Here is an 18,579-nt window from a genome sequence, read left to right as displayed (position 1 = left end):
GAGAAGCTAGACTTCCTTTCACATATTAGTGATAATATGGGGTTCATATGAAGCTTTTTCATCAGCTAATTGTTGCCCATACTTAGAACTCAATCATCTTTAAGGTATCATTATACTTTACATGATGTTTTTTTATGCACCTTGTCATGGATGTCATCATAAAATACAGAACAGCACAGATGAGGCTGGACAGGCTCACTGCTCCATGGTCTAAAAGCATGAACGATTATAAAACAAGCAGAATTTTAATTTGAAATATAATTTTTTCACTATTCCATTTCACTAGATATATATGAGCTCAGATTATAGTTAACACTGAGCTGCGGAGCCAAAATCACAGTGAATTATCACATGTTTTGGTGTTTCCTTCTCTGTGCAGCTGCTAACGCTGCTGGGCCTCGGTCATATGACAAGGACAGATGCCTCTTCACCGCCCATTCCTACGTCTTTATCCGCAGTGGTTGATCAAAATAAAATAGTACCACGGGAAATAACGTAGCAGTCTGTGTAATTTAAAACACAGAATGTTATGTAAATGCACGTAGATAAGTTCCATACAAATATAGGTTAATGTTCTACATGATAGCTAAAAGCACGCCCTGCGAACTAGACTGTCATCTACGTCATGTTGTTATTGTATCCATCCGCCGCAATCGCACTAGGAAAACAGCTGTAGCGAGCTAAAGCTAGTTAGCATCGTTTGTTTTTGTCGTGTGTGTCAGCGAATTTCAGCTCTTCCTTGCGCCAAACCGATCTCTCACAAATCGCGGAGTGACCGACTTGTTGTCTGTCATCTCTTCTAACGATGAAGTTCCAATACAAAGAAGAGCATCCTTTTGAGAAAAGACGGTCCGAGGGCGAGAAAATAAGGAAGAAGTATCCGGACAGGGTACCAGTAAGTAGCTAACGTTAGCTCCTCTCTCGATCCGTGTTGTTAGCAATTTGACGGCTAGCTCGACGGTCGTCTCTTTCAGATAATTATTTTGATATCCACACTGTAAAACGCAGGGTAACTATGCAGACCAACTGTTTATTTGCGCATCATTCTCTATTTGTGAACTGTCATGTTAGAAATCGATAGATGTTGGTCAATAATCTCGGACGCGCTGAACAGGCCAGCTAGCAAGAGCTGCGTGTAATCCTTCCTGTATTTTAGACTATTGTTAATAAATAAGAAATTTCCTCGTTGTTAAACTAACAAAATCCCTTCCTGAGTAAAAGAAGTTAATCTAAAGTTTGATATTTAGGTATTAAACATGTAATGGTGTTATTCTGTTTTATATTTGTTTTTTGTTTTTTTAATTGTGGGGAAATAACATAGAACTGTCACCTGTTGTTATTATTATTATTTTGTATATTCCTTTAAGGAAAATGTAATTTTTCAAACCCCGGGAGGTCTTCCTCATTCTCCTCAAAACTACAAATGATGGTCTTTAATTTTTGTTTGTGTCGAGAAGAAATAAAAGCCAGTAAAGTAGTCAAGTAGTCTGAAGTGAGTAGGCTATAGACTTATATTGTTGGATATAAGTGCAGCTGTGAGTAGTTTTGGTTTGTATGTTGAAAGTGTAATGGCAGTGCGCCTCAAAATAGTTGGTGTCAACAAACAGAGCACTTGTTTACGTCGCTCTGCCTCTTGTGGATGTATTATGTAGATCACACAACCTTTGTCACTTTGCTGCTCAGACTGACCTGACAACATTGTCTGTCTGGAAACTGCTCACAAATAGAGCTGGAAAATAAAGCCAAATGCATTACTACGATAAAAGCACTAATCTATTTAAAGCATGCTCAAGTCTGTTGATATGCAGGTCTATCGTGATAAATATCAGTTAATCTAATTTTGGTCTTTTCAACTTTCCCTTAAAATTAGAAATCAATTAACAATTGTGAAACTGGGTAACATTTTACAAATCTGTTGCTATCAGTTATTGCGCAATAAATATTGTTTTATTGCCCAGCCCTTCTGATCAATAAACTGTAATTGTATGACAAGCTTAATTTGTCTCTATAATAGTTACCTGCCTTTTATTTCACAGCTGCTATCACTCTTAAATTATTTTTATTGCTTTTGATCAACATATTGGCACCAAATAGATGCCTCTAAGACATTCATCAGACAAAAATGACTTTTCACCCAAACCAAAAGCTAATAATTTTATTGTCACAAAGGGGAGTAAAAAATTGATTGTAAAATGGTGATTATTTGACATATTCTCAGTTCCTCTTTCAGGCGAAGGTGAAATTTGAACTTTGGATCTTCTTCTCATTTCACAGAAAGGCTATGTTCAGTGGAACATGCACCAGATTCATCAGAACATGATGTACAGTAACTCTTAATGATTCATTTTTAGGTAATCGTGGAGAAAGCCCCTAAAGCCAGAATAGGAGATCTGGACAAGAAGAAATACCTTGTCCCATCTGACCTGACAGGTGAATTATTATTATCATTATTTTATTATTAATTGTTTGTTTTTGTACCAAGGCATTAAATTATATTCTCTAAATTCAATCCTTTTTTTAATCAGTGGGCCAGTTTTACTTCCTCATTCGAAAAAGAATCCACTTGCGAGCTGAAGATGCTCTCTTCTTCTTTGTAAACAACGTCATTCCACCCACCTCAGCTACTATGGGACTGTTGTACCAGGTGAGTCATACTCGCTCGCTGACCAGGGCTTCTTCTGTTATGTCATTTCATGTAGCGATCTTGTTTTTACGTTACGTTTTTGATCTCGTAACTAACATAATTCCCCTCCCCCCTCCATCTCTTTCTCAGGAGCACCATGAAGAGGACTTTTTCCTCTACATTGCCTACAGTGATGAGAGTGTGTATGGGAACAGCCAAAGGGAAATCTGATCCCACCCCAACCCCCCCAACCACTACCCACATTTCTGAGACCTCCACCATGCATTCATTTAAATATTAAATCCAGCTCAGCAGCCTAGAGTTCCCAGAGTAAATATGTCAGATGCACTTTCACCACCCATACGTTACCCTTCTCCCATCCATATATGTCTTTATTATTCTGCAGTCTGAATTATATTTGCCTCCTTTCTTTTCAGTAAAAACTTGGGTGGTCTCGTGGCCAGTTATTTTTCTAGTATCATAATTGATCATATAAATCCGAGAAAAATTAAGGAAATTATGTTAGGACGAGGTTTAAATTAGTTATTCAAGGGTTAAGGGAAGAAAGGCATTGTGTTTGAGTTCACGTCAGCTCTTACTGACAATAGAAATAGTTATTGGCTGTCCACTTTTGTTGACCGAAGATCAAGTACTTTTGAGTTTAGGGTAGTAGATTAACAGCAACCACAACTGAAGGCAGATAATGTTGTCTCTGGCAGAGTAAAGGAAACTGTTTTGCAGCAGTTCTTCTGTGGCTGGAATAGCTTGCATCATGTGTTTAAAAACTCAACCATAACTGAAGTTTGTGAAATGACAGTTAAGTGCGCTGCCCAGCATCTGACCTGAGCATGGAGTCTAATAGAATTCAGACTTAAAAAAAAAAAAAAAAAAGCAACCATCCTCTGCTTTCAGTGGTAAGACTATTCTGTTGATTGCTATTATGATTAATGTTGTTATTATTGTTAATTTTAGATGGCTTGATTTCTGAAGGTATTGTAAAGCTGATTGCAATTTCTTTTTTTTTTAAGTTGTCTCCTTTTTTTAAAAGAAGAAAATACGATTTGAACTCAGTATACAGCTGCATTACTGGCTCTTTCTCTCCACTCATGACCATACATGATAAAATGTGATAAAAATCTATCTGTGTTTCTTGTGTTTATTTAATATTCTAACCTATATTGTGTCATGCTTTAGTTCAACAAATATCTTGTTTTCCACCGTGAGAGCGAATATTCCAGAAATACCAAACATTGTCTTCATTACTAACCTAAATATTTGTCCTCGAGGACACAATGTGATATGTGATCAACACACAACAATTGTTTAAGTTCAGCTTTTCTTCCGGTATGTGCCTTATCATATCAGCTACTGTGGCTGATCCTTTCCATGTTGTGCTTACCATGCACTGGAAACCGGTTCAGCTTAAGATAGGGCCTATATTTTTGCTTGTCAAGTTATAGGCCTTATAATAATAATAATAATTATGATTGTAATTATAATCATAATATTAATAATTAGGATTATCATAATCATAATACTACATTTAATTTATAGGCACCTTTCAGGAAACTTAAGGTCACCATACAAAGTATAAAAAACAGTACAAAATACAAATGTAAAAAACCCCAAAACATTTTATCTTATGTCTTTTTTGAAATGTCCATATATTTAGGCCTAATATATAAGTACTTAAGTAAAAAAAATACTTATGCTTATATTTTAGGAGGGTATGCAACCATACATTTCTTTTTTCGACAAGTGGGACGATTGCTGACAGGGGAAACTACATTTCCCAGAATGCATCGTAGAAGAAGCGGAACGATTCGTCTTCGCCCATGACACCGGAAGCTCAACCTTAACATCCGGGCTGGAAATCTCTTGTCTGTTTATGTTTTGTTGGGAAGTTTTTATTTTACATTGTTTAACTGTCAAATACGCAGTCAAGTTGCTTCACACCGAAAACCGCAAAACGGTTTAATATTTTTTGAAAAACTCACAACGCGACAAAAGTAAGAATTTTTGCACTTTGTCGAAATAAACGACAGAACATAGACGTCATAAAAAGGCGTTCCGTCTGTGCTTAGCTGCTTTTCTGTCCAATTGTTTTTATAAGTTACGGTTGCTATGATGCGTGTTTGAATCTTATGCTTCTGCTGTTAATTAATAGATAATGCGTATTTACAAGCTATGCAGTGCAGTTTGATAACCTACTTAACTGCACTCCCAGTTACCACCAGCTGAAGCTAGATATGCTAACATAGCAGCGGAGTAGCAGCCAGGCCTGAAGTATTTGCATTTGTGGCACTTTTATTGGTTATACCAAAAGTAAGATGTAGAAAAATACGTTAAATAACTCGCAGTATTTTTTTGGTAACATCTCGCATGTTTAAAATTGAATTCTAAACCCATACCAGCTGGCCCCTCCACTGCCTGTCACCATGCCCGCCTTGCTGGAGAGACCTAAGCTGTCCAATGCGATGGCCAGAGCCCTCCACAAACACATCATGAGGGAGAGAGAGCGCAAGAGACAAGGTGAGAACGTGTTTGTGATCTTACATCGATTATCAACATATCGTTGGTTTATTTTCAGTATTTCGCTTGTAATACTATATCAAGATAAACTGTTGTCTATATCTATCTACTACACTCCTGAGGATATAATGACAAATTACCCAGAACCTTCACAGACCTGATACTGGTCAAATTTGTTATGCTTCTATACAGTATATAACCCCATTTAATATTACATTGCTTCTGTAATAATTTCTCCTGTATTAAATATGGCATAGAAGAATAGACACCTTAATTACCTCTTGTTTTACACTTAGTCTGCAGAGAAAAGCACCAAACCACAGGCATCTGGACAATGGTTAAAAGCATCTCTCGTGTTGTCCTGACATAGTAAAAATTATTTGTGCCACAAAAGGAAAAAATACAGTCGCTACGTGTTTGCAGAGCACCTGTGTGAATGTAAAATGTTTATTTATCTTTCTCTTCTTTAAGCAGTTTAACCCCTCTGATGTGTTGTTTCTTGTGACTTGAGCTCTATCAATGATATTTAATGTTAAGATATCATTGAAATGTTTTCGTATAAAATATAACATTTTAATTTGTTTTTAGGTGTTGTTATTTGTATTGACAATGTCTGCTATTATTACTGTTGTCCTACACTGCTGAAAATTATTATAATTTTCCAGAGGAGGAAGAGGTAGACAAAATGATGGAGCAGAAGATGAAGGAGGAGGAAGAGAGGAAGAGGACCAAAGAAATAGAGGAGAGGATGTCTCTGGAGGAAACCAAAGAGCAGGTGATTAAAAACACATTATGCACAAGTTTGATTCTCATCAACAACTTTCCTGTCTTAGTCTGGGTTTATGTTAAATTTTCACTCCTACCTCATTTCTAGGTGATGAAGATGGGTGAGAAACTTCAGGGACTCCAAGAAGAGAAACATCAGCTGTTTTTACAGCTCAAGAAAGTTCTTCATGAAGAAGAAAAGAGACGCAGAAAGGAGCAGAGGTACATTCTGTTTATTTTATTTAGATTTGAGTGGTACATAATTGTTATTGGTATTCATCTGTTGTGCTTTGGTGTCTTTTATAGTGATATCACAACGCTGACATCAGCCAGCTACCAATCCAGTCTGCCCATGCATGCAGGGCAGCACCTCCTCAACATTCAAGGTGAGTTTCTGCTCAGGTTCCATCATCTGGGTTCATGTGGAAGATTACCATTGTCCTTCATCGTTCATATGAGTCAGCTGATTCTTGTCTTGTCTTTGTCCTTCAGGCAGTCCGGTCAGCCACAGTCGACCTGGTGCTCTGCTTGGAGAACGAAGCAAACAGCTGTTCCCTGCTGCTGTGATTCCCGTAAGTAAATTAATGTTCAGTGACCTTTTCACAGAGTTATTTGGGCTTAATCATTTTCAAACTAAAAGCGCAATTTGAAGCAGCGCAGTGAGCAAATCACAAAGACTGCAATTAAATAAACAATGGGATATATGGATTGATAGTACACAAGGGCAGTGGGACACAGTTAAATACAGTTTAAATACCATGTTATGAACATTAGAGTTTATTTATCTTCTTGTTTTAAATCTAAAACAAAGTAAATATTGTTCTGAAGCTAGACTTGAAGCTGAGTGTATAACTTCTGTTCTAAAAAAGTTGTTGTTTTTGATTTGTTAGTGTACGTCATTGTTTACATACTTGCATGTTGTTTTTAGCTTGAGTTATATATGTATATACATAGTATTTATATACATAGTCTGTATATGCATAGTCTTGATTCTTACATAGCAGAAACATATGTAGAAGCACACTTAAAAATTAAATGGAGAAACCAATAAAACACCTCCTTCTCCTCTTCTCTTCTTTTAGACACGTCACTATCAGACACCTGGCTTCAGCTCAGCCTCTGCAGACCACGGCCAGTTCAGTGGGGGTCAGGGAGTCCATGAGCCCTATGGGGTGGCTCAGGCCCAGCATCCCTCCTCCTACGCCCCAGGACCCTCTGTACCCGTCAGTTTTGCAAGCAGCTCTCAAATCAGAGGTACATGTGACTCATTTGTGATACAAGAAAACACAATTACATGTTACATTACTTTTGGTTACTTTCATAACTTGTCACACCTAGACTGAACCAAACTGTACGACTTGGTCGAAAATGGGGCTTTCACTTTTACTGTCATTCTCTCTCAGGTGCCTCTGCCTTTCAAGCCATGCAGTATCTCCCCCACCAACAGCCCGGCTACCCGGTCCACAGTCACTTCACCTCCCAGCCCGGTCAGTTCCTCTTGCGTTATTCTCTCTGCACATTCAATTCTCCTGTTCCTCCAATGAAATGTGGGTAACACTTTAGATTAGGGAACACATATTCACCATTACCTAGGTGCTTACAAACATATATGAGTAGCATACCAGACCTTTATTAGTAATCATTAAGCACGTATTAACTCCTTATTCTACCTCTATTACGACATGAATTAAGATTTTTCCTACATAAAGGTGTTAATACGTGCTTAATATTTACGAATAAAGGGCTAGTATACTACTTATATTCATGTTAGTAAGCACCTAGTTAATGTTGAATAAGTGTTACCGAAATCTCTTATACAGAGGAACCGTGAAGTCATCTGAATGCTGTAAGTAACTTGTCCTATCTTCTCCTGCAGGATACATTCCTGGAGCAGGAATACCACTGCAGAAGCAGCTGGAACATGCCAACCAACAGTCAGGCTTCACTGACGCCGTAAGACCAGTTCACAGATTTCCAATTACATAATATGGGATAAAACATTTATTGCAGAAAGGTCAATTACTACTAACAGAAGCTGGAGAATGGAACACTCCTTAAGCAGCATTCATACAAATTGTTTTAAGTCTTGATCCTATCTTATGATATGAGTCAGAAATGGTTTATTATTGTGTGTTGTCAACATTTCAGGGAGCTTTGAGGCCTTTACATCCACGAGCCATGCATCCTTCTGCTCCAGGATTATTGCCCACACCGTCAATGGCCGTCCAGATTCCCACCGCCAAGGTCAACCCCCAGAACTCGCACAGCTCTTAACACAAACGCTGCTAAAAAAAGAAAGAAAAAGAGTCTATGAAGGATGCCAATTTTATAATCAGTGTAGCCGATAGTCAATATATAATCCTCCATCTGATAAAAATAAAAATATCAATATTTATATTATATAGAAGATGGATGGATTATGTAAATATGAACAGTTCAATATGACAAAACTTAAAGATGTATTTAAGACATAATATGTGACATTTCTGCATTAAAATGTGGCATTTGTTACTGAATTATTGCCCAGCCCTAATATAGTCTCTGTCTGGTTCCCTGCGTCTGTGCCTTGTACTTGCAGATCTTCATCCATGTTCTTTCATTTCAACTCCCAGCCTTCATGTGTGTGGTTTTTCCATTGTGCCCTACCAGTGCTGCCACCATGTGTTCCTGGCGTCCACTACATAAACTAAAAAAGAGCCATTGTGAAGTGTCACAATCGTCTTCGTTTCAAACAAATGGTTCGTCGGCGAATGCTGACATCTGTTGCTCTGTGTTTCTGTCTCCAGGCTCCGTTCCAGAGCTCTCCGCAGAGCGCTCCTCGCCACGGCTTCCTGTCTCACAGTCAGAGCGGCCAGAGGTTCTACCACCACAGCAAGTAACTCACTGACACGATCACCTTCATCATCGCCACAGTTGCACAACTCCTCTCTTCATCCGGAAAAAAACAAAACATGACGAGTAACTTCTAATCGGCTTCTTCAAAGAGAGTCATCGGGTTGGTTCATGCCACATGATGGTTGTTTTATTTCCTGTAGAGCATCTGGTTTTTAAGTTGTGTTTTGATTATGTTCATACATGAGGAGCGGAGCTTAAAACACTCAGATTTGACTTTTACATGACTTCAAATGTTCATTTGTAAGATCTGATTATCATACCTTCACTCTAAAGTCATTCAATCAGTGCTTTCGCGCACTATATTAATAATTAAGCTGCGTGAACCAGCGTGTACTCTCTGAAAATTAATGACACCAGTGTGTTCATGCAAAAAAAAAAAGAATAAACCAGACTTTTGTGGGTTCAGATTAGAGTTTGTGGATTAAATCAACAAAATGTCTGTAAGCCCATCATGTTAAACCCAAACACGAAACATTTTTGACAGTTACGTTTTTTTGTGTTCTGTTTTTAAAGCTTTTATGTTGCTAAATAAAATGATAAGGAAACGCCACGCCCAACAGTTTGTGTCATATCTTATTTATTCGTTTTTTTTTCTCTTTTTTGCCTGTCACTGAGACATCCTGCACAGTTTGGACTTGCTGTTGTGAACACAAAGTAAGGATTACCAAACTGCCACAACTTGTCTGCCTCCTGAATCATCACTTACGTTTTTAAAGGTATGCCAACTCTGTGTGAAGGCCCCGCTCTGAGCGTCTCTGCAGACAGGTCTGTTTGTTTCTCTTTTTTTTTTAAACAATGAATGACATCAGATTGAGGTGTGGCTGAACGAAGGAGAAGGAGAAGCAGTTTTTTTTTTTTTTTTTTTTACTATTCAAGACAAAACAAGAACCTCAGTGTGCCATGTTGGTAACCTTTGTTTAATAAGCAAGTTTCAGTTGATGAAACAAACAGCAAAAGAACAGACTCGTTCAGATACAATGCCAAAGAAAATGACCGTACAGTAAAGACACAACTTAGTCATGTCTTCAGTCCTGTGCGGCACACGCACGCTGAACAAGCCTCAACAGAACAAAGCAGATTTTAGAGTTGAAGCCCTTGATAAAACAGGGTGTGATGAGGAAAACAAAACGGCTGAGACGTTATCGCCGCTTTTCGCTCTCCCTGATTGTAGGCAGCTACTGAATATTTGTAGACCTACTCAGTTATTAGTGAGAGACCTTCACCTACGTTTCTACATTTGCACACATCTGGACTTAGATGTGGTCTTATTTTGCGAATATATGTCAAGGTACGTTTGGGTTTTTCAAATTCCAATTAATTGAACCCAAAGAGTGAGGGAGAGACCAAAGACGAAAAGAAAGAAAAAAGAGGGAGAATAGCATTGACCAGGCAATATCTCCTCCTCTTTTCCCCCAGGTCCAGTGCATCTTGTTTGCCCTGAAACAGAGTTGCATGGGAGGGGAGAGAGAGAGAGAAGAGAAGGAAGGGGAAAGAAAATTCAGAAACCAGAGGAAGGAAGAGAGAAATAAACACGACAGAAACATTTTAATGAAAGAGTTTTTAACCTGCCCCATGCAGACGGGGGGGGGGGGGGCATTGCATATACATCAACTTTAAACATAACATCTTCATGTGGACACTTGATTCTACAGCCCACAGTTCGTAGGTGAGAAAGTGCATCATCAAAAACAGTTTGACCCGACAATTACAACAATGCTACAAGCTGTTTCTTAGAGGGAAGTACAGGAAGCAGATCAGGCTGTAAAATGAAGTGCAATCCACAGAAAGAAAACAAACAACAAAAAACAGAGCTCAAAAATACATTATGAACTTTAAGCTTTCGTTAATATCAGATAGTGCTACGCCCCCCAAAAAAATATACACATGCTCATAATAGTGTTAACATGAAAAAAAAAAGTACAGGTCCAGACTCCAGTGTGTAACATTTAAGGAGGATTAATGAGTATATGTTTCATTGTATATTTGCTTTTCAGAGCCTTCAATCAAAGGCTTTGCTTTACAGAGAGGGACACACCACATTTCTACAGCAGCTCAGATATATTTCTTTCTCCTGCCATACTTTCTGGCACGCCAAGGCCACCGTAGTTCCCTGACACTCTTGGAAAAGGGAGGGGGGCGAGCAGTGGAGTCCTCCCGTTTGTTACAATCTGCAGTCTCACCATTAGATGTCACTATTTCTTACACACTGGACCATTTGTGGGGAAGGCAAATCCAGCTGATCATCATTCGCTTGGTAACATTCACTCACTGTAACATTTTTGGTCAATTATGAGTCTTCAAAGTTTCAACTAACCTGTTCAAACAGATATTTATATGACATGCACAACAACTGCAGTAATATGGACAAACGTGGACTTTATAAAGTGTGGTCCATACATACTGTTTTAATTTTTAAAACGCTGTCTCTTTCTGGATTAAATCTAAACGTCAAAAAACTTTGGCCACAGCTGTGGATCACACTGGCTACCTTAAAATGTTGTGATATTCCATGGAGTGATACTGTATGAGCTTCATCTGTGTTTTTTCTGTTGTATTTACTGACAATTAGTTAACGGAAAAAAACGCATACAGTAACGATGAGAATGTTTCTTAACAGAGTCTATTTTGTGGGGGGAAATAGCAACATATGGCTTTGCTTATAGCAGTGTTTTTCAATCCTGGTCCTTGGTGACCCTTCATGGTTTAGACGTTTTCCTGCTCCAAGACACCTGATTCAAACGATCAGCTCATCTTCAAGCTTCGAAAGAGCCTGATAAAGACCCATTCATTGGAATTGGGCGTGTTGGAGCAGGGAAACATCGTAAACATGCACGGCAGTGGGTCACCGAGGACCAAATAACTGACTGGAGTTGCCTCCCCCCCTTTCCTCCCCATTCATGAACAACGAACTGAACATGATGTCACACACACTTGCACTGGAATGGCACATGCTGGTGGCTTGTGGTGTAACACCCCCACACACACACATACATAATCTTCCATAACACACACGCACGCACGCAGACACTCTTCTTCAGGCAGGCTTGAGTTAGGTGCTAGTTTTGGGTGTTTGGGGGATGTTGCGGGGGGGGGGGGGGGGGGGTGGAGGACAGCTGCGTGTCTGGCCGATAGAGCTGGAGCTCTGTATTTACCTGCAGCGGCTTATTTACCCATGGCTTTGATGCTGATTGCAGCTTCTTCTTCCATTGCACTTATAACGGTGATCTGAAGGAGGAGTAAAGAGGAGTCAGACAGCTGCATTCTCTACTTCTGAGTCAGTGCAGATCAGATTTGACATTTCACATTGTCCTCTGACAACTCTGTCTTTCCATTATGCTACGGTTAACGCGCCACAGCAGAGAACAACACTACGGACAACGATGGAGGACATCCAGTGACTAATTTTTCCTGCTCAGTTTGTGGCTGTTTGTCTCAACAAGACGTCAAGCTTTGTATGAGGAAGAAACACCAGTCGTGTCATTGAATAACACTCAGCACATGAGTACAGACAGGAAAGCTGCACATAAATGATGCTTGAAACCTTTATTTTACATTAATATTGATAACTTACTGTGAGCTTTTAATTTGTTAATGAAACCTGTAGTTTTGGGCTTTTGTTTTGAAGTATTTCCTGTGAATCAATGATCCCTAACAGACTGCTATTGACGTTTTAGACACAAAAGAAGATAAAGTCCATGTTTGGTAACATGCAAAGCTCCTGAAGTTATAATTTAGCACCTGGCCAGAATGGGAACAAGGTATTGTTTTTGTTTTACATGTTTTACAGTGTTTATAATTTATAGCAAATAAGTGTCTTTGCTTTTAGAGCATTAGCTTTGAGAGCAAGCTAGTTTTCTGTATGTGCACTTTTAAGTTAAGCATAACCTTATACAGCACGATTGTTTATGGTTTATTGACTTAATTAGTTTGTTTCATGTACTTATAAAAGCTTATTTTATTTAACTTTTACGTGTTTTATGTTCCTTACATTGTTTATAATGTATAGCAAAGAAGTGTCTGTGCTTTAAGCTGACCGTATCTATGTTCCCCGCTTTGTATGTGTCCGGGGAACATAGGACCCTTTCTCTAACCCTTCCAAAAAAGGGTCCCATGTTCCCCTGTCACATACAAAGTGGGGAACATAGGACTTTTTTTGGGAAAACGGGGAACATAGGACCCGGGGAACATAGATACAGTCCGCTTAAAGCACAGACACTTCTTTGCTATACATTATAAACAATGTAAGGAACATAGAACACGTAAAAGTTAAATAAAATAAGCTTTTATAAGTACATGAACATAGGAACGAAAACATAGGACCCGGGGAACATAGATACGGTCCCTTCTGTATGTGCACTTTTAAGTTAAGCATAGCCTTATACAGCATGATTGTTTATGGTTAATTGACTTAATTAGTTTGTTTCATGTACTTATAAAAGCTTATTTTATTTAACTTTTACGTTTTATGTTCCTTACATTGTTTATAATTTATAGCAAATAAGTGTCTGTGCTTTGAGACCATTAGCTTTGAGAGCAAGTTATGCTAGTTTTCTGTATGTGCACTTTTAAGTTAAGCATAGCCTTATACGGCACGATTGTTTATGGGTTATTGACTTAATTTATTTGTTTCATATCTTGTAAGAGCTTATTTTGTTTTTGTTTTTTTGTCTTTTAGCTCTTACGGTGCTTTCTGGATGAAAATAAGGATGGAACGATGAGTGAACCTATGTTCAACCTGTGTTTGGTACAGGTTACACCTATTTTCCTCATACTGTTTATCACGTCAGCATTATAATCTGGCTTTCTATGGTCAAAGGTGAACAAAAGCCAGCTATGAAGTAGTACGGAACATTTTCTTCCTCACTGTTTTATAAGTGGTTATAACAGAGATGGTAAAGCAGATGATGTCATTAAAAGGTAACTATAATGAAATTGTCCATTACCTTAAATAGAAATACAAATTTCTATGGATTGTCAAATGGAGTGTCAAATGTTCACTACTTAACAAATATATATTTTTAGATGTATTATATCTTTAAAAGATGTTGAGTTTTTTTACTGCTGCTGCTGAGTCACAAATCATTTCCAGTTGCTTCCTTGACAGCCACAGCTGTATAAAGTATAATGTGTGGTGACAGTGCTGACCATGATCTCCTCTGAAGCCTCATGCTTGTTCTCTATCTCTTTGCCCAGGTCTCCTTCAGGGACCTTCAGGTCCTCTCTCACCTCCCCGCTTTCCTGGAACAGGGACAGGTAGCCATCGTTGATCCCAATGAGCTGGAAAAACACAGAGCGGGAGAGAGGGTGATGAGGAGAAATTACCTTATAGTTTTCTTAGTCATACACATTTCTCTCCAGCATCGTTAATAACTACAGAAAGTATATGAGAGCGCTGGGGCTTTGTTTTCAGTTCAAGGATCAGTTGTGATTCTTGAGAGTGGGATCGGTCCATGTGATTGGTCGTCTCAGCCTCTTTAGCTAAGAGGTTTTTGGGGACTGATTAAAGGTTCCAGTCTCACCTGGTAATCCAGTCTCTTGATGTTGGGGACATCCATGTTGTGTGTGGAGGGACAAATGTCTTCATACTTCTTACCAGTGAAGATGTCAATACCAACCAGGTGCACCTGCACAAACAAAGGATGAATCAAATTACACAACAATACATTACAAAAATACCTTGTTGATGGTCTACAGCAGCAGAACTGGACACTTTGTTAGGTCCACATAATATCTTAAGAATTAGCCAGTGAGTGTATATTCCATGAAAGGATACTGTGACCCTTAAGGGAAAACATTAATGATGTAGACAGCCTGAAAGTGTCCATTAATGTTCATTAATATGGATGAGTGCTCAGTTCTGATTTTAAAAAAGTTATGACGGTATAACTGATTGACGTTTGAGGTGCTGATTTGCTTCTTGCAGGTATGAAAAATAGTTTTAGTCACAAAAACTTGGACATGGGCTTTCACTTTCGTGATATACTGACCTTAGCATGGCCATGCTTGCCAGTCTTGGAGGTGGACATCTCGACAATCTTGCAGGGTCGGCCCTTCAGCAGAACATGACCGTTTTTGCGCAGGGCTGAGCACTGCATGGGGAAGGTGGCGGAAGCCCCAGCATCACCTGTCTGGAAGTCCAGGTCTGGATCTGCCATGACTGCTGTGGAGGTCAGTACACAATAATATACATGTGCTGTACGTTCAGGACAAGTTTAGGAAAATACAAAAGCAGGACGGTTTTTATTACATATTATGGCATAGAGTCACATCCTGTCTGGGATTTAGAGTGACCTTACCGGACTGGGTATTGTTTGTATTGGTATTATGAGTCCTTTCCTCTTTGCTTTGAGTTGCACAAAAAGTTTTTAAAGTGTATGTGCGTACATAAACATAATGTACATAATATGTACCAATACACAGTTGTAAATTAGTCACGACATTACGCAAAAACTTTCGCTTGTCACAAGTGATATTGTGATTTGGGTCATGACAGTTTGCCATCTTTACAAAGTTCGGTCCCCAAATAGAAAGTTTGGGAAACAAATGGATGACTGTTATTAATGTGACAGATCGTTGTGTGTTTCACTTTGTCAAACCATGAAGTCGTAGAGAATTATTGAAAGTGATAACAGGGCACAGACACACACTGCTCCGCCACAACATGAGAAACAGTTAGCAGTTGCGGCTATATGATGTATGTGACAGAGTAGTGAGAGTTTATTCAAGTTAGTCCATGATAGAGGCAGCAGCAGTTCAATATCTGCCATGTATGTCAGTGAAGGAATAAGGAAATGTGAGTCGTCTGCTGGGATAATGAACTACAACTTGGGGGGGGGGGGGTGCACAGGAAATAACACTTTTATTAAATGGTTTTGGGCCCAGGAATGACACAAATGCAGTCAGTCAGAGCTAAATAAAGCAGCAGAGACATGGCATCTGTTAGTTAGCTCAAGTTGAGAGCAGTCCAACTTCAAAACATTAAAAGATTATGTACACATTGAGTTTAATATGAAAGCTGCTATTCAAGTTTTATTCATTAGCGTTTAAAGTGCTGAAACTTTTGTCCTAGTTAGGGTACAAGGGGACGATATCTACGATATTATCGTACAGCATTCACAATGAGTTAATCATGATGAATGTTTCCATTATTGGGATAATTGTGAATAGAACATTTTGACAGCGGAATTTGATCATTTTACTCACAATATTTTAAAAAGTATATGTAAGATAATATTTTGTAATGTTTTGGTTATTTCTGGTAACATCAGTATTGTAATGAATGTTACTAAACATATTACAACAATTTGTACCACTTTTTAACAACTCTGGCTCCATAACGGTTCAAAATTTTTTGCAGAAAAACGGTATATGAGTACGTTTCTGAAAGCTTACAAATATGAATCTAAAGATGATATATACGTTTGTGTAATACATCTTCCATTACAGCTTTTCCTTGTGTCATTATACAGAATACATATATATATTAAAACTCTGCAATAACATCGCGAATCGCAATATTGTTTACATGAGAATCGTGACAGGTTATTTTCATGTTGTCCTGTACCATGACTTTCCCTGTTGGTGCAGACCCGCTTTCTGCCACGAGTACAATGACAGCTCGATTAAAAAGTTTAGCACGAGTCGCAGCAATAACAACAAACACTTAAATTAAAGAAACGATATCATTGACATAAACAACTTAAAGCCGCACCGTTGTGAGCTTTATTGCCCAGTTTAAGTGTCTGGTCACCGGGGGTTAAACGTTAAACCGGAGCCGCTAATCTGCGCTAGAGACCCATAGATCAAATGTGAAACCGAGCGTGATTTCCTCGGACTGTCGTCCATGTTGTGAACTGAGCGTGACGCGTTCAAACATTGGGATTGGAGTGCAATTTAAAACAAAGTCTGCAAAACAGAAGACTCTAAAGAGAGTTGTAATAATGAGTGATGAAAAGAGGGGAGCGGACTGAGGCCTAGAGCGCACGGTCGTCGGTAAGCGTGTATGGGTGAGAGGGAGAGAGAGAGAGAGCCGCATCCATGCGCACTGACTGCGCTCAGGCCGAGGCCCTAAACTCAAGTCCTGTGACAAAACATGACAAGACACCTTAACGCCGCGTAACGTGAATATGGACCACGCTGTGAAAGACGTTGGTCATTTGAACGCTGTGAACTAGATAACACGAGCACACTTTATAGCCATGGAAGTGAGGAAGTAGTTGGGAATCTTGGCCCAGCTGCTGCACTGTAATGACTAAGCTAATACTCGTGAGGGCTACAGCGCACTGAGGAAACAACATCAGCCAATGTAACGAGTCACAGCCATGAGTGACTGTGTTTTGTTTGTGTGAGTGTGTGCGTGTGTGCCGGACAATAAAAGTGGTGCTAAACGTCCGTTTGCAATGAAGTCTCGCAGGATTTGGCCACTGACTATTCTTCCATTATTCGCTTATGGAGCTGCCACAATGATGCGATAAGTTGAACAGACAGTTATCACTTCCTGAGACTTTAACAACAACACACAGCGTTGGAACAACGTGTGCATGTAGTAAGTTGTGAACTCAGGGGTGATTTATTCATGAACTCACCCTGGTAGTGATGACACGGGCTGTCCTCTCCTGGTTTACCTTTAAGTCCACCTGCTCTTCTGTTGCCCCCCTGAAGCCGTGCAGCTAACTCACTGTTAACTGTGTGCGGCAGTGGCAGCAGGAGTCAGTGTCTCCTCCTCTGCGCCTCCTTCTGCTCCCTCTTCTTCTTCTTTTCTGTTTTTTAAATGCTACCAGTTGTCTGTCTATTGCTCCTTTATCCCAGCCGTTGCCTCTCTGTTCTCTCTCTCCTCCTCCTGGTTCCTGTTGACCTCGTACAGAGGTTCAGGCGCGCACACACACTGACAGCCACCGGGCCGAAAAGACGAAAAGCCCCGCGACGAGTTCCGTACGTTCAGCCTGCTCTTCTTCCCTGTCTCCCCTCCTTCTCTCCTTCCTTCACCTCCTCCTCACCGCTGGCACTGCTGCACTTCCTCCCCACAATATCACAATAAAATACTCCCTTTATTTTTTATTTTTTTAAACCGGAGACGTTATTACGACATAGTTTAAGAGCCATTCCCCACAGACCAGCTCCTCTTCTCTTACTCGCTGTTCTTCTGGGCTTTCAGACACACGTAACGGTTTCTGTGAGGGGTCCGTTATTTGAGTGGTTGTCATGGAGATGTCGTCACGTGACCCACAGCAACGTAGCCGGGAGCCCACAGACTGAACTGATATAGATACGGTTCATATGTATAAAACACATAAACAGCGGGAGAAATGGTTGGCGTGAGTCTATATATTTAATAAAATGGAAATGTACTGTTAATCTCATAAATCTGCGACTTTATTTCTCGTATATTTGACACTTTTAGTGTCGTGAATCTGCGACTCCGAGCTGTCACTCAAAACTCAGCAGAGAGCTTCCTAAGCCCCGCCCACTCTAAGCCTTGTTCTCTTATCGATCGATTCGCTCGGTTTGCACAAGTTACAAATCCTTTTGCACCACTTATACCACCTAGCGAGGAAAAAAAAGTATCTGAAACTCGTAGAAGCAGATTCGAGCACTTGTATCAATTGACTTGTAGTTGTGTACCTGTAACAAGGATTTGTGTACCTGTAATAAGGATTTGTGTACCTGTAACAAGGATTTGTGTACCTGTAGTCCTATTTCATGTTAACAAGGTATAAAAAAAATATGTACAACTTCAACTTTACGGTTTACAAATGCACAAATAT

The 18,579-nt window shown here is 39.5% G+C and overlaps 3 protein-coding genes across 6 annotated transcripts; 2 read left to right on the top strand and 1 right to left on the bottom strand.

The window, feature by feature from the left end:
• Positions 1–660: 660 nt before the first annotated feature.
• Positions 661–3,763, top strand: LOC310944855 (gamma-aminobutyric acid receptor-associated protein). Its single transcript, XM_083910697.1, has 4 exons — positions 661–895; positions 2,352–2,430; positions 2,526–2,644; positions 2,774–3,763. Exons 1-4 carry the CDS (start codon positions 806–808, stop codon positions 2,852–2,854), a joined length of 369 nt encoding a protein of 122 aa, XP_083766823.1. The 5' UTR covers positions 661–805; the 3' UTR covers positions 2,855–3,763.
• Positions 3,764–4,498: 735 nt separating this feature from the next.
• Positions 4,499–9,398, top strand: gps2 (G protein pathway suppressor 2). 3 transcript variants are annotated; one of them, XM_083909936.1, is made up of 11 exons: positions 4,499–4,632; positions 5,038–5,155; positions 5,821–5,930; positions 6,030–6,142; positions 6,227–6,306; positions 6,413–6,492; positions 7,003–7,174; positions 7,324–7,407; positions 7,797–7,873; positions 8,069–8,164; positions 8,707–9,398. In XM_083909936.1, the coding sequence occupies exons 2-11, from the start codon at positions 5,062–5,064 to the stop codon at positions 8,797–8,799; spliced, it is 999 nt and encodes a 332-aa protein (XP_083766062.1). In that variant the 5' UTR covers positions 4,499–4,632; positions 5,038–5,061; the 3' UTR covers positions 8,800–9,398. The 3 variants fall into 3 exon arrangements, with proteins under 3 accessions (XP_083766062.1, XP_083766064.1, XP_083766063.1); XM_083909937.1 differs by lacking the exon at positions 4,499–4,632 and adding an exon at positions 4,714–4,948; XM_083909938.1 differs by lacking the exon at positions 8,069–8,164.
• On the bottom strand, positions 9,394–17,825 carry LOC310944226 (eukaryotic translation initiation factor 5A-1). 2 transcript variants are annotated; one of them, XM_083909940.1, is made up of 6 exons: positions 17,401–17,825; positions 14,803–14,972; positions 14,335–14,439; positions 13,961–14,092; positions 11,968–12,040; positions 9,394–10,252 (listed from the first exon to the last, which is right to left on the bottom strand). In XM_083909940.1, the coding sequence occupies exons 2-5, from the start codon at positions 14,968–14,970 to the stop codon at positions 11,978–11,980; spliced, it is 468 nt and encodes a 155-aa protein (XP_083766066.1). In that variant the 5' UTR covers positions 14,971–14,972; positions 17,401–17,825; the 3' UTR covers positions 9,394–10,252; positions 11,968–11,977. The 2 variants fall into 2 exon arrangements, with proteins under 2 accessions (XP_083766066.1, XP_083766065.1); XM_083909939.1 differs by having other exon boundaries at positions 9,397–10,252; positions 14,803–14,975; positions 17,401–17,824.
• Between the last annotated feature and the right edge of the window lie 754 nt (positions 17,826–18,579).

The sequence above is a fragment of the Microchirus variegatus genome (genome assembly GCF_963457635.1).
Source record: "Microchirus variegatus genome assembly, chromosome: 2".
In the NCBI taxonomy this organism is placed as follows: domain Eukaryota; kingdom Metazoa; phylum Chordata; class Actinopteri; order Pleuronectiformes; family Soleidae; genus Microchirus; species Microchirus variegatus.
The sequence above is the reverse complement of the archived record's forward strand: the minus strand, read 5'-3'. Positions and strand labels throughout refer to the sequence as shown.

What these genes read in the sequence shown, in the direction of transcription:
- LOC310944855 (XM_083910697.1), top strand. Translation starts at nt 806, where the DNA reads ATGAAGTTCCAATACAAAGAAGAGCATCCTTTTGAGAAAAGACGGTCC. An exon ending in TGTCCCATCTGACCTGACAG is followed by an intron (nt 2,431 to 2,525) that starts GTGAATTATTAT and finishes TTTTTTAATCAG; the next exon opens with TGGGCCAGTTTTACTTCCTC. An exon ending in CTATGGGACTGTTGTACCAG is followed by an intron (nt 2,645 to 2,773) that starts GTGAGTCATACT and finishes TCTCTTTCTCAG; the next exon opens with GAGCACCATGAAGAGGACTT.
- gps2 (XM_083909936.1), top strand. Translation starts at nt 5,062, where the DNA reads ATGCCCGCCTTGCTGGAGAGACCTAAGCTGTCCAATGCGATGGCCAGA. An exon ending in TCCCTGCTGCTGTGATTCCC is followed by an intron (nt 6,493 to 7,002) that starts GTAAGTAAATTA and finishes CTCTTCTTTTAG; the next exon opens with ACACGTCACTATCAGACACC. An exon ending in AGTCAGGCTTCACTGACGCC is followed by an intron (nt 7,874 to 8,068) that starts GTAAGACCAGTT and finishes TCAACATTTCAG; the next exon opens with GGAGCTTTGAGGCCTTTACA.
- LOC310944226 (XM_083909940.1), bottom strand. Translation starts at nt 14,970, where the DNA reads ATGGCAGATCCAGACCTGGACTTCCAGACAGGTGATGCTGGGGCTTCC. An exon ending in GCAAGCATGGCCATGCTAAG is followed by an intron (nt 14,440 to 14,802) that starts GTCAGTATATCA and finishes TTGTTTGTGCAG; the next exon opens with GTGCACCTGGTTGGTATTGA. An exon ending in AGGCTTCAGAGGAGATCATG is followed by an intron (nt 12,041 to 13,960) that starts GTCAGCACTGTC and finishes CTCCTCCTTCAG; the next exon opens with ATCACCGTTATAAGTGCAAT.